The sequence below is a fragment of the Centruroides sculpturatus genome, unplaced genomic scaffold, assembly GCF_000671375.1.
Source record: "Centruroides sculpturatus isolate CEXI.00-Female unplaced genomic scaffold, Cexi_2.0 scaffold1375, whole genome shotgun sequence".
Taxonomy (NCBI): Eukaryota; Metazoa; Arthropoda; class Arachnida; order Scorpiones; family Buthidae; genus Centruroides; species Centruroides sculpturatus.
The window spans coordinates 130,340-145,589 of record NW_019385647.1 but is presented as its reverse complement, the minus strand read 5'-3'; the positions used below and the strand labels follow the sequence as shown (position 1 = coordinate 145,589).

Here is a 15,250-nt window from a genome sequence, read left to right as displayed (position 1 = left end):
AAACTTATAAAAAGTGACGATTTTATTAATGACTCGGATTTTGTATTGGAAATTCTGACCTCGACCATTGCTGAAAGGAAACAGAAAGAAGAACAGGAAAGGTTACAAGCTGAAGGGAAGCAGGCAAAAGCTGAGAGAGAGGGAATGTCAGCATGAGTTGGAGCTAGCATGGATTAGTGCTAATAATCAAAGCAGGGCGAGTAACAATAATCTTAACCTTGCATAGTGATGTGCCTGATATGAGTATTGAGAAATTAATTAAGTGTGAAAACATTAACGTTGCCAGTCCCAACTAGGTCAGAAAATTGGAATCTATTTTTCTTATCTATAGAGCGAGCGTTCCAATCAAAGAATGTTCCAAAGGAGATGAAGGCAGAGATACTGATTAATATTCTGGGGAGAAGGCAGTGAACATTTTAACTTATATAACCGGAGAGAAGTTAAGGGATTACGTGAGCGTTAAGAAATTAGTATTACAAGAATACGAACCATCAGCTTAATGCTGCCTAGAAAATTTCTGAAGATCTATGCGTAGGCTTATGAGACTCACATACAATTTATATTGAGACTAGTGTTTGCTTGGGAATATTATTGCGAGTTGAAGAAAGTGAAGGACCTTGAAACTTTGAAACAACTAATCATGTTAGATAGATTATTTCAGATGTTGGATGCCAACACAGTGGCTCATATAAATGTGAGGGTCGGATTGAATAAAATAAAATAAAATTAAGGAGCTCCAATTAAATTAAATATCTTTAATAAAGTTAAACAAAGAAAAACTTCATTTTTCGAAATTTTACGAAAAAGGATATCCACATTTCTTTCCCACGGAGCCATTTCCTATCTCTCAGGAACCCGAAAAATGATTCATGAGGAACTTATCCTAAAAATTGGCGATTGGCGAAACCCAGTAACGTGACGAAAGAGATAAAAGAGGGGCGATGACGAGAAAAAGGGGTCCGTTGTTGCCATCCGTGAACACGGTCCGTCATCACCGTTAATGATCTCCGAAAACCTGTGATGATCCTCATCGCCGCCGTCCGTTCCTCAAGACAACTTGTCCGATCCGGTTAGAAACCGTTTGACGCTCCGATCCCACATCGTAGAGGTATGATACCCATTAATGTAAACTCTCTCTCGGCACGTTTCCCTCCACTTCCGCGTGTCCGCTCGAGTTAAGCTCAATGTATTTATGTTAGTTATGTTATCGTCTAAATAAATCCTTGTTTTGTTGTTAAGTGGTGTCTTTAATTCGAGTATCACCAACGTCTCACCGACGACCCCTCTCACCTCCTCCACTCGACCTGACAAAAGAATCCCGACTTTTCAGGATAGAACAACCATAAACAAGCCATCCACTGACAAGTGGGCAGTTCTCACTGAACTGTTGCCTAGCAAAAAGAGGTACGACTTCGTCCTACCTCAGGCTACCCACATAAGTGTTCATCAGGGGAGTGCTGGTTTAACCCTATTGACATGGCATGAGAGTGTGATCTATATTTCAAAAGCAAAGGAAAATCCCTAATCGAAACATATAACGATCTTCAAAGATTGCAGTGCTTTTCAGATCTTCAGGGTACTAGGAAAAATGGATTTAACTATCGCCAGGAAATGAAACAGAGGGAGTGTTTTATTTGTAGATCACTGCAACATATTTCTAAATTCTGCTTGCAGAGGATAAGGAATTCATCCATAAACAATAATTGCACTCAACATCAACACCCTTGACAGATTGCAGACGAAACAATGGTGCAATAGTGGTGAACATAAGGTCAGAATGCTTTGGGGAAGAAACGAGTAGTCATTTGAAGTCAGCTGCAAGCATTTAACCCCTATAGTACATTACAGTAAACATAGATTGGCGAGATACCAAAGCTATCATAGATTCAGGCACTCAAATTCCGGTCTTGCGTCCTGAAGACATTAGTGGTCCCTGCTATTCAAATAGACATACTCTTACCACTAAATATTTACAAAATGGTGGAAGAAGAGAATAAAAGCTCAGTTTGCACGGAAATGAAAATTATCACAGATGTTGCCAGAACCTGGATGTCGGAAGAGAGAGAGGCACCAGGAGAGAATCACAAGATTGAAGAAGAGTATGTCATTGAAAGTGATGAGGGAGATAGAAAATGTACTCCTTGGGATAGGAGACAGGAGTGTGTTGGAGTGCTGCTACAGAGGTAAGAGATGAAAGCAATCAGGATAGCACAATGCTTGGAAACTCAAACACAAAAACTGAGAGAAGAGCAAGTGGAATGTTATACTCTGGAGACAGTCCAAAAAGAACTAGTGCAAAATAAAAGAAATTTCGTTCTATTAGACAGATTAATACACCACAAAGATAGTGTTAGGAGAAACAGTCCTTCAGTTGGTTCAACCTGAGAGTAGACGGAGAAAAGTTTTGGAGTTGGTTCACGAATCAGTTTTCAGAGCACACATGGGAATAAGGAAGATCAAAGAACGTATCTGATATTGCTTTTATTGGCCATCTATGTTGTGAGACAGCTAAATTTTGCAAGATGTGCGAGATCTATCAATTTGAGGAGTCAGGAGAAAATGGCGACTGGGTGGGAAGAGGTGAAGAGATTTGCTGCAGATTTTCAAAGAGCTCAATTACAAAGCACTGTACAAAGGTTATCTGAAAGGAACTGCATTGAAATTGTTAAAAATCTTAGAGTTGAAATTAATTGATGTTATTTTTACAACTGATGGTAAAGAGTATATTACTCCTCAACACTTGTTAAAAGAAATAAAAGATAATTCTTCCTCTGTGGCCTAATAATTCAACTTGGTAGAATTATCTTGTATATTAAATATTGATTTTAGTCATATTGAAACTAAAGCAAATGAACTTGCAAAAAGTGAAACAGAATTGAAACTTATACTTGGACAATTGATTGATAATACATATTTAGATGGTATAGCAAATGAAATTAATGACAAGCTTCAGCAGACTGGTCAAATAACTATAGCTGAACTCACTAAACAATATGATTTTCCAGAGAGTTTTTAGAAGAGAGTTAATGAAAGATTAGGAATTTCAATTCAAGGGCTATTACTAGACCAACAACACTCAATCTAATTAACAATTACAAAATTTCTGAAAGACTTTTCTATAGTATTATAGACAATTATTTGAAAAATAATTATATTCATGGCAGTATATCTGGTGGTCATTCTGAAAGAGCAAATTATCTATGCAAAATCTCAAAATGAATGGATAGATTCATTTTTTTATGCAAAATAATTATATAGCGTATGATTCTTTATTAAGACTTGGTATATCAGATTCAAAGGCATACTTAATGAAAAAACTCAAAGATAAAGATTTTATTTAGATTTTCCAACATGGCAGGAATTTATTTGGGAAAAGTTGAAGTTGTCATTGATGAAGTTATTAGCACTGCTTCTTGGATTGATGCCATTCCTCTTTTACCATCTGTTCTAAATAATGATGATTTTTAATAGATTGTACAGATTGTGTTGAAATCATATTTAAAAAGTAATACAAATATTCATGTAGAGAATCCCATATCACCACAGGTCTCATTTAAAAGCATCTTTAAGCAAGGTGAATTCAAAGACATTTTTTAATCTTAACAGATAACAAAAATTCGTATTTGATAAGGCATTCAAAATTTAGAACATTATTTTCACTTTTAAATTTTAAACTTTTACATTCTTAGAAGCCAAACATGTACAATAAATAAAAGAACATATAAGGTGCGTTTCAAATTTATACGGACATGAAAAAATTAAAGTGAAACCCAAATTTGCTGTATTAAGTGACAAATGTTTTATTAAAAATAACATGGATTTACATGTTTCCACACTACAAAATAAGAATTTTAATCAAACATTAACATTTTGTCACTGAAAATAATAATTTTGAAAATTTTGTACAAAAAAACTGTTACATATTTATCTGGACAGGTTTCAAATTGCAAAGTTTTCTTAATAGCCAATGTAACCACCAAGAAAACTTTGCAATTTGAAACCTGTCCAGATAAATATGTAACAGTTTTTTTTGTATAAAATTTTCAAAAATATTGTTTTCAGTGACAAAATGTTAATGTTTGATTAAAATTCTTATTTTGCAGTGTGGAAACATGTAAATCCATGTTATTTTTAATAAAACATTTGTCACTTAATGCAGCAAATTTGGGGTTTGACTTTAATTTTTTCGTGTCCGTATAAATTTGAAATGCACCTTATATATAAATCCAGCAGTATATATCGTAGAGTAGTCTATATATAACATAGATTGTATTAAGAAGTTATCTATAGTATAGTCTTTTGGCTAAAAGCCTTTTAGGCTGTACATATCTGTACTTTTTACAACCATTTGTTTATTACTTTTATGGCTGCTAGTAAAGAGATTGGATGTGGACCGACAAGATTGCAGTTCGGGGGAAAGAGTGGGTCCAATATCACCTAGAATAATGAATGCATTGATCTTTATGAAATAGACAGCTCATAAGATTATGAGGAAAAATAGGAATGGGTAGGCAAGTCATATACTGTAATTGATACATGACCATTCTAAATATTTGTAATGATGATTACATAATTTCTTTCTAAGACATTCTAGAATGTTTTGGAAATTTTATATTAAATTTATTGAAATTTATGGAATTTATTGGTGAACTATCACTTTTATGATATTAAAAAATATGAATGAATGAATGAATGACTAGGTATTTTTGCAATTGCTATTACAATTTACTGTTAATCTATTTCATGAATGTTTCAGTTTGATACTGTAAAGCATTTAAATATGTTAATTCACTGCATTCATTGAGAGAATTTTGCTGGTCATTTCTTATATGTATTATTTTATAATTATAGCCTATGGAACATTTTAAATAGATTAATTTATTAATTAAACATTTTTTTTTCTTTCTAGGAATCAACAAATAAGCAAACATCTTTGTTATTAAGTCTTCTTCCTTTAAAAAGTTCAGATGCCTTTAACAGTTTTTTAGATGCTCTAGAACATGAAGATGCGTATCCTTGGTTAGCTAAACCAATGCGAGACTATATAAGAAGTAAGGTCGAACAAGAAAATAGAGAACTGGCAGAAAAGTTCTTGAAAGGAGGTGTTCCATTCCCAATAAACTTTTTTATTCCTAGAAGTCAAGCTGTGGATGATGTACGCAATGCTGTTAGAAATATTTCTGAAAAAATGCGTGGTTGGATTGTAATTTGGGGAATGTTTGGAAGTGGCAAGACTGTTCTTGCATCAGAAGCAATAAGAGATGTACAACTGTTTAAAGAGTGTTTTTATGGTGGTGTTTTCTGGCTACCAATTGGTAAATTAGATAATGAAAGTGCATTGCTAATGAAAATGCATAAATTATGCATGAGTTTGAGTCCAAATGATCGTAATTATCCTGATAGTATTGAATTAGCAACTCATTACTTAAAACAATTAGTATCCGATATCAGAGAAAACAATAAAAAAATTCTTTTGATATTAGATGATGTTTGGTGCACTGATGCTATTAAAGTTTTTGACATTGGTTGTCCAGTAATTATCACAACAAGAGCTAGAGACATTTTAGGTAATATTTCTGGTGAAAGAAGTATAATTGAATTAAAAGAAGGATTTCATTTAAAGGAGTCAGAGAAACTACTTGCATTATATGTTGGAGTTGACAGCAAAAGTCTTCCTCACAGTGAAATAAAAGCCATTCATGATAGATGTAAAGGTAAATATTTTTTTAGTTTAAGTTTATTTAATAAAAAGATTATAAAACTTATTGTTTTAAATATATTTATTGTAAAACATTTATATTTTCTGATTCATGGTGTAGAGAATAAGATTTTGATTTTAAAATAAATTTTTAAATTTACTATATTAAACCAAATGATTGCCATAATTAATTGGGCTATTATTTTGCTATTATTAATAATTAGTTATTAATAATAGCAAAATAATAGCCTGAATAATCATGACAATTGCATAGTTTAGTATCAATGCATTGAACTTTGGGTTGTTTATTTTATTATGGTATAATGAGTAAGTTAATAAGTCTTAGTTGATAACAACAGAATAAACAAAAACACACATTTTTATAATCTCAAATTTAAATGTGTATTTTAGTCTCAGGAAGTGAAGTTTTGCACATCTTAAATTAAATAGATTAGTAAGTAAATTTGTAAGTAACAAAAACAAAATAACTTGACTCTGAAGATCATTGAGAGAACTAAAACAGTAACATAAACAACAAAAACCCTTTAAGATGAAGTATTTTTATTTAAACTTATAACATTTCAGTCTACTTTATTGACCTTCCTCAGAAAAAAAGCAAATATTATGATTTATAACGAATGAAACCTATTCTAGAATGCTATTTAAACAAAATTTTTTTTACACCTAATGCACATGTCATGTATTGATAATTACAATCATCTTATGAACCAAGTAAATAGACAAATAAATAGAAGCAAAACACAAACAGCTGGTTACAATTCAAATAATAACATACAAATTTATCTATATAACCATATATGTATATATAATCAAGATGGGTTAATGATAAAAATAATAATAAGCACAGAGCCCAAACAGTTAAGAGTTGGTTGAAATTTGGTACATAGTTAGGGTACGTCATGAGAACATACACTAAGAAGGGATTTTTTTGAAATTCCCCCCGTGGGGGAGAGGTTGTCAACACTTCCCCGTTGGGGAACATTGTTAACACACTTCATTGTTAACAATGGAAGTGTTAAGAGAAAGCAATGTGCAAGATTTACAGGTGCAGTGTGCTTTTTTGCATTTTTGCAGAAAATTAAATGTATTTTTAGATCCATCTAAAAATTTTTTAATTTGTCTGGAAATGGGGACTTAATTCTGTGAAAATGGGTGAGATTGTCTATAATGTAATAACCTTAATCTTTGCTATCGTTACTTTTTGCTTGAGCAACAATGCCAAGCTTATATGCTATTGCTTTCTACCATTGCACAATGGTATCTTCATATTAGGCATGTGTGAGACTAATCTGGGTAGGATATTAAGAGTTCTTGACTCTCCTACCTCTTAATCGACTCAAGCCCTTGAGGTCTGGTCTCTCTTGTCCAAAGGATGGGTTTAGTTGAATGGAAGGGTTATAGTTAAGGATCTTTAGATCTTATTTCACGTCAGGATCTGACACCAATCTATCAATTTATCAGTGGATAGATACGCTTTTAAGTGAGAGCAATTTAACAGGAGCAATCTCTTTCATGATTTCCGGTTCAGAATGGAGGTGGTAATGTAGGAAGAAAGGCACACCAATCCAATTTCATTACAATATACCTGTTTATTGTAGAACATATTTACATGGTTATAGATTATTAAGGGTTTGAGAGCACATCTCTCTCCAGGTTAACATTCCGTATAGATAATTCCATTCGGGAAAGGTAGCTGACAATAGATAAGTCGCAACCCTAACCACATTTTGAAAATACTCGAGAGAGAGCTTACATATCATCACAAGTAGGATAAATACCTCTAATCATACAGGATGGTTTCTTGATGATCTTTGAGTTCGGATCCTGAGCTCGTTGAAATAGTTTGTTGATTTGCTGTAAGTCCAAAAATTGTAGAATAGTTCAGATAGGAAGTCTATCGAAGATGGTGGCGACGAGAGGCAGAAAATCCACAGACACACTCACAGTACAAAATAACCTTTTTTTTCTCCCCCCGTGTCATCATTGCACTTGCCTTTTATGTGGAGGCTCTCTTCTCGAGATTTCCCCATGTACGTCAAAGGGTGATGATCTCCTTTGACCAATGGTGGGTTAAGTGACAAAATTATGACACAACAGTTAACTCATCTTCTACAAAGAAGTATTTTCATGGGAACGGAGTTTTATGATCGATTTTTTAAGAGAAAATTTGTCGGTTGTTTTTCTCTTTGAGTTAACCCTAACTTTTATAAAATAAATAGAAACAAAAAAAACGGTAGATGAAAATGAATAAATTCGAATCTCGGCATTCTTAAATCCTGGCCCTCACACATGCCTTCCAAGCAGCCTATACTTTATTTGACTCAAGTTTATCACTTGATCCTATTGGTTGGTTTTGTGTATGTGCCATGCTTCTGCATACCAAATGTGTCACTTGTCTTGGATTTTTTGGATTATTTCTGCTCACTCCCAGTCCACCATAACCTCAATCAAGTCTGGTATAACATATGTTGCTAGTGTGGTGACCAGCTACTTATTTTGTATGTTACTTTTATGTTCTTTTACCTTATCTTTTAGCAACTTCCTTGTGGCTCCAATGTAGTGTAGTTCTTTTTGAAGCCTTTCATCTTGTACTGGTATTCTATAAATTCCAGGGATAAAGCTCTGATCTGTAGACTCCTTTTCTGTATATAGCATCTGGTATATTGTGAGATTCCTCATAAAAACTATCTTTTTGTTTGTTGCTGCACCTATTTCCTTTTAAATATTGCTTAGGGGTGCCATCTTTGTCTATTCACTTGATTCATAAGATTGTAATTATTGACACCGGATGTGTACATCAGGTGTAAAAGAAAAATTTTTTTTAAAAAGCATTCTAGAATAGGTTTTGTTCATTATAAATCATAATATTCAATTTTTCCTGAGAAAGATCAAAAAGTAGGCTGAAAACATTAGAAGTTTAAATATAAAGACTGCATCTCAAAGGGTTTGTTTATTTGATTTAAATGCAGTTAGAGAAGAACTAAAACACAGTCTAATATACATAAAATTATATAATAAGTAATTTATTCATTTTAAATATATTAAAGCACATTAGTACATTGTAGGTATAATTTGTGATGAACATTGCCTAAATTTTTTTCTAGACTTAATTGTATTTTCCATCGTTGCCTTGGACAAGTCCAGTTTTCCTCATTTCTAAATTTTCAATAGAAAGTAATACTAAATCATTTAGCCTTTCTTCATCCATTGAACTCTTCAAATAGTTCTTTATAATTTTTACTATTGCAACCAGTGTTATATTGAGGGCTCCTTTATGCAAGATTGCACAGTGCACACAGATGGTAGCTATGACACATATATATTATTTAGAATAAAAAGCTAATTAAAAATGGAAATACAATCCAAATAAAATCCCTATAGCAACTTCACATGAATAATTCAAAAAGAATTTAGTAGCTTTGACATATTTAATAAATTTTGATAATCTTTTAGTTTTTTTTTTTTTATTTTCAAAATCTAATAAATGACTTTGCTTCAATATTTTTTTCATATTTAAAAGATTTTTTTTACATGATTTCCTATTAGAAATGAATTGCTGAATTCCTGAAAAACATCTTTAAAATATTCTGTTATCTTTTTATTTGGAGGCTGTATATAGCTATAAGGTTATTTTGGGAGCAAGTGTAAAATTGCTAAATAGAACTTATCATACAGTAACACTATTTGGTGAATAAAATAGACTTTCTTTTGTACAGTGGAATGGATATGCATTTTGGGCTATTTGCCCCTCTTCAGTTCTTATTTTATAATTGTTAAACTAAGATGATATTTGCCTGTGACTACTGGAATAATGAAGTATTTAAAACAAAAGGGTAAAAGATAATAAAACTAGTAAAAATAAAAATTTAAAAGTTAACTTTTAACACTGGAAAAACACAAACCTTAAAATGAATTAAACATAGTGAGTTGTTTTACCTAAATATAAAATTTTGTGCTTGCTTCCAAAGAACAAGAAGCAATCAAGTATTAAAAAATATCTATAAGGTTATTTAAGTGTACTCACAAAAAATTTGAGTATTGTATTAATTGGAATACATTCTTTCATATTTAATACGGATAACAAAAGTACAGAATTTAGTACAGGGTGATATTTGTTTAATTCACACACACTTTAAACAAAGCTTTTGTGAATGGGTATTCTTTGCAGGATAATGCCTTTGCTGGTTATCTGCACAGAATTACAGTAATTATAATCATACTTCATTTATTATTGACTTATAAGTTAAAGTATAAATATTGATATATTCATAAAATTTAAACAATGGGATTAGTAATATTTTTAAAATTTGTAAATTCTAAAAATAGTCTTATTTCCACATTAAAAACAAGTAAAATTACTCTTTCTTATCCGATTTTGAGTGATTCAGTTAAGCAGACAAACAAATAACAAAGAAATACTAAATTTTAATTACCGATAACTCCATTTTCAATGAGTTCACAAAATCCAAATGTATTTCGCTTACAGTAAAGCCTCATCAGTGGACATAATGAACTAATAATTGCTGTTCTTTTTATGCTGGGTGGTTTTTTTTTTTTTTTTTTCCAGCATGCATCTACATTCATTCCGGTATTCAGATTTATCACATTTGCATATGCTACAATACAAAAATGTTCTATCGTTCTTCTTTTAAAACAATTTTCTACTTTATATAATATTTTAACATTATTCCTGTCTATTTTACAATTAAATTTATTACAATGTAGACACTATAGCAATTCTTATCTTTTTAACCTAATAGCAGCTTCATGTTCTTTTAACCGTGTCTCTAACTTTCTTCCTGTTTCTCCTATGTAATATGTTGATCTTGGACAAGTACGTGATAGCTTGTAAACAACACCTGCGACTTTAAATTGGTTTTTCGATATATTTGGGTCTTCGTTATTTATAACATTAATTACATTCATCATATTTTTTTGTTTTGCCACTATACACACAAAAAATTTCTTAAACTGGTTTATATTTTTCAAATAAATTATTTATATAAGGAAACTTAACATTATAAATTGTTATTTGATTCTTAACTTTATATCTACGATTTATATAATATTTATACCACTTACATACTGTATTCTTTAGGTAATCATTTAATAAATATTTTTTAAAGAGTTGTCTTGTTTCTATTTTTATATCTTCCTGTAGTGTTGTTCTATTTAATATTTTCTTTAATTCCATTATAAATATGTTGTTCTTTGTTTCTATAGGGCAATATGAATTGTAAATAATAGTTTTCTTTGTATTGCATAATTTTTTGTACTTACGGAACAAAATCTTGGTATCTTCTCTTTTCATAATATCCAAAAAATCATTTCTTGGTTTTGTTCTTCCTCACTTGTAAACTTAATGCAAATAAGTTGGATAGGAATTTATTCTTCAATGTCTTCAGGTGAAATTATTTGTGAATCATATATAACAGACATGGGCAAATGCAGCTCTTGCTGAAAAAGTGTTAATTTCTGCTTTTTATTATTTTTACAATTTTATTTCCACAATTTTGTGAAAATATATTTATCAAAAAAATTCAATATTTGTTTTATATTATATTTATATTATATAATAAAAAGTACAGAACTGTGGCTCCCATGCATTTCGCAAAACCTACATTTCGGCTCCCACTGAACTCTTGCTTGCCCACCCGATATATAGTCAGCATATCCTCTACATATCGTGCATAATATNGATACTATAACATTAATTATATTATATAATAAAAAGTACAGAACTGTGGCTCCCATGCATTTCGCAAAACCTACATTTCGGCTCCCACTGAACTCTTGCTTGCCCACCCGATATATAGTCAGCATATCCTCTACATATCGTGCATAATATTGAATACCTTGAACCTGTGATATCTTTTCATTTATTGGTATCATACAAATGTCAGTCAATTTTGGTCCAACAACTAATCCCGTAGCAATTCCTTTCCTTGTCAGTAATAGTCTGTACAGTTTTTAAAACAATTGTTTTTAAATACAAATTCTATAAGATTTAATATGTGCTCAGGCATTTTATACTTAATAGTTTTTTTAATCATTTCTAAAGTAATAGATGGATACATCGATTTAACATCAAGACTCATAATACAAAAATTTTGTTTAATTTTATCTTTTAATAATCCATTGATCAATTCATCTGTATTCTGTATGCCATAAGCTGATTTATCTAATTCCTGTAAGTAGGTTTTTAAATAACATTCAAGATTATATAAAATAGATTTCTTAAAATCCACTAAAGGTCTAAAAATGTTTCCTGGTTTCTGAGTCTTGAGTCTAAAATTTAATTTTGGTTCTCTTACATTATTAAAGTTAGAGACACAGTTAAAAGAACATGAAGCTGCTATTAGGTTAAAAAGATAAGAATTGCTATAGTGTCTACATTGTAATAAATTTAATTGTAAAATAGACAGGAATAATGTTAAAATATTATATAAAGTAGAAAATTGTTTTAAAAGAAGAACAATAGAACATTTTTGTATTGTAGCATATGCAAATGTGATAAATCTGAATACCAGAATGAATGTAGATGCATGCTGGAAAAAAATCACCCAGCATAAAAAGAACAGCAATTGTTAGTTCATTATGTCCACTAATGAGGCTTTACTGTAAGCAAAATGCATTTAGATTTTGTGAACTCATTGAAAATGGAGTTATTGGTAATTAAAATTTAGTATTTCTTTGTTATTTGTTTGTCTGCTTAACTGAATCACTCAGTTGGATAAGAAAGAGTAATTTTACTTGTTTTTAATCTGGAAATAAGATGATTTATTTTTAGAATTTTTACAAATTTTATAAATATTGATGTCTTAGTAGTGATTAAAATTTCAAATGGATCCTTTTTAGGTTCACCAATGGCAATAGCAATGTTAGGTAGTATTATGCAAACACATGGAAATAAAGAAGAACGTTGGAAGAAATACAGATCTATGCTTGAAGAAGGAAGGGTTGGTCGTATTAGAAATTTGTCTAATGATAAAAAGAATCTGCTTCAGGCTATTGATATTAGTGTTAAAGATTTATCAGAAGAAATGCAAGACTATTATAAACTTTTTGCTGCTTTCAAAGAAGATATTGGAATTCCAAATGAAGTAAGTCATAGAAATATATTCACTACTAGTAGATGAGCCTAAAGTTGCTTGGGCAAAAAGTAACAATAGCAAAGATTAAAGTTATTAGATTATTTCATACTTCTAAGATATCTGGGTCATGTTATGCGACACAACAGCCTACAAAAACTATTACTAGAGGGAATGATAGAAGGGCAAAGAGGTAGGGGTAGGCCAAGAAAGAACTGGTTCAGCAACATCAGGAATTGGACATACTTAACATATGAAGAGTGCTCAAGAGAAGCACAAGATAGGTCATGGTGGCATGAAATGGTTGTCAACCTCCTGACAGGAGAAGACACATAAAGAAGAAGAATATTATATTATAAAATTTCTAATTTAATCTATTATATTATATTATAGCATTTAATTTATATTTACAAAGGTTACATAAGAGTTCATCACACCATGTACCCAATCTAACACATTTTTAAAATGTTTTATTTCTCTATTGTACACAATTTAAACATTTTAAAAATGTGTTAGATTGGGTACATGGTGTGATAAACCCTTACGTAAGATAACCTTTGTAGTTAAATAAATCAAATACTATAATATAAGAAACATTAAAATGAAAACCATATAGAGTTTGGTTATTTCAGCCTACCACTGTCATATTTATAGCAATACTTGGATGGTAAGAAATGGCACAATTTCATTGGCCAAGTGGACACCAATTGAAAATAAGATACAGTATATTAAATTTTTTCAGATATTGTATTTTTTTGTAATGTTAACTCTAAGAAACTACCATTCACAGCCGAATATCAAATGATAATCTGCCAACAAATCAAATTTTGCAAAAAACAGACCAAATATTTAAAACTTTTGAAAGCTGATTGTACATTAGTAAATAACACTAACAAAACCTTCAAAATATACCAGCAAATATAATTTATTATATTAATTGCATTCTAATTCTATTGAAAATTTTGACCTGAAGCAGATTCTGTTCAGATTGAAAATATTTGTCATAGCATCTTTACATTAAATTATATTTGCTGGTATATTTTGAAAGTTTTGTTAGTATTATTTACAAACATTTAAACTTGGCACCCTGAAAAACCACTTAAAACATATTTTGTGCACACTGATGATCTTGTATTATGTAATTTTCCTATTCAAATGTCACTATACTGCTGATCTGATAGAAAGAAGGAACCATTGAGAAAGGAGGTCAAAGTAATTTGACCAAAAGTAGATGTTGACCTCCTCCTGGAAGAAATCCTGGAATGACTACTAATTAATACTGATCTACAGTACTATTAATACTTGAAAAGTGAAGTGGGCAGGTTTTGATGGCCTTGCATGTCATTGAAGTTGTTAATTTTAACGTCCGAAAGACTTCATATTGTTTAAATAAATAAAAAAATCTTGTAAAAGTGTGAGAATAATTGCTTTATGTGATGATAGTGTTTAAATTTTGATAACAGACTGTATAAACTATATGTATGTTCTTGTAAATATTGCATTTATAGAAAAATTTTTGGGCTGCAATTTAAAAAACTTGTAGACCTATTAAATATCTCGAAAGTAGAAAAAATGGACTTGCACCACTTTCAAAATAGTCTATTTAATAAATTTATTCAATTTATTTTCTGTTGAAGATAGCATTATAAATTGATAATATAATTACAACATTAAAGTATATTATTCATTATAATACAAACATTCAGAAAATAACTATTTTGGTGATTGACTAATTTTTCATAATTTAATATCTTCTTGATCCTATCTAACTACTACAATTTTCTAGATTGTTTGACAAACTTAGATGAGATAATTTGAGATTGTTTAAACTTTTTTATTTCAATATGTTTATCAATATTTTTATTTAAAGGTTCTTGAAATTCAGTGGGATAAAGACAAATTTGATGTTGAAGATATAATGTATGAATTTAATAAAAAGTCACTTGCACGAATAATAGAAAATAAAAATTCGCACGTTTACTGGATTCATGACTTACATTTAGATTATCTTAAAGAAAATTGCAAAGATAAACAGGTAAACTATGAAAATACTGTAATGTTTTTTAATACATACATATAAAATAATTTGATATTTATTTATTAAATATCACTAAGAGAGAATTTTATTTTCATAGGCTTTGCACCAAAATTTTGTAAATCAATATCTAGAAAAATGCCATGTAGATAAGAACAACTATAACTATGGATTACTTCCTGATGACAAATATATTTATTATTTTCTCGCATATCATTTATATAATGCACAAGATGAACGTCTTGAGAAAATATTTTTAGATTTAAACTTTGTAGAAAATAAACTAAAGTTTGCTGGTCCAAGTGATCTTTTAAATGATTATAGTGTGTATAGAGATTATTTTAACAATAAGGTAAGAAAATTTTAATGGTTTTGGCTTTATTATGTTTTTAAATATTTTATTCA

At 30.3% G+C, this 15,250-nt stretch overlaps 1 protein-coding gene and 1 pseudogene across 9 annotated transcripts in view; both read left to right on the top strand.

Moving 5' to 3' along the window:
• The window catches only part of LOC111640868 (apoptotic protease-activating factor 1-like), a 108,820-nt gene that overhangs the window by 59,902 nt on the left and 33,668 nt on the right, over positions 1 to 15,250 (top strand). For all 9 annotated transcript variants that reach the window (XM_023386945.1, XM_023386946.1, XM_023386942.1 and 6 more), the window contains 4 exons: positions 4,910 to 5,714; positions 12,578 to 12,822; positions 14,681 to 14,845; positions 14,946 to 15,197. In XM_023386945.1, coding sequence (XP_023242713.1) covers positions 4,910 to 5,714; positions 12,578 to 12,822; positions 14,681 to 14,845; positions 14,946 to 15,197 — 1,467 coding nt within the window. The remainder of the gene's footprint in view (positions 1 to 4,909; positions 5,715 to 12,577; positions 12,823 to 14,680; positions 14,846 to 14,945; positions 15,198 to 15,250) is intronic.
• Positions 192 to 3,723, top strand: LOC111640870 (annotated as a pseudogene).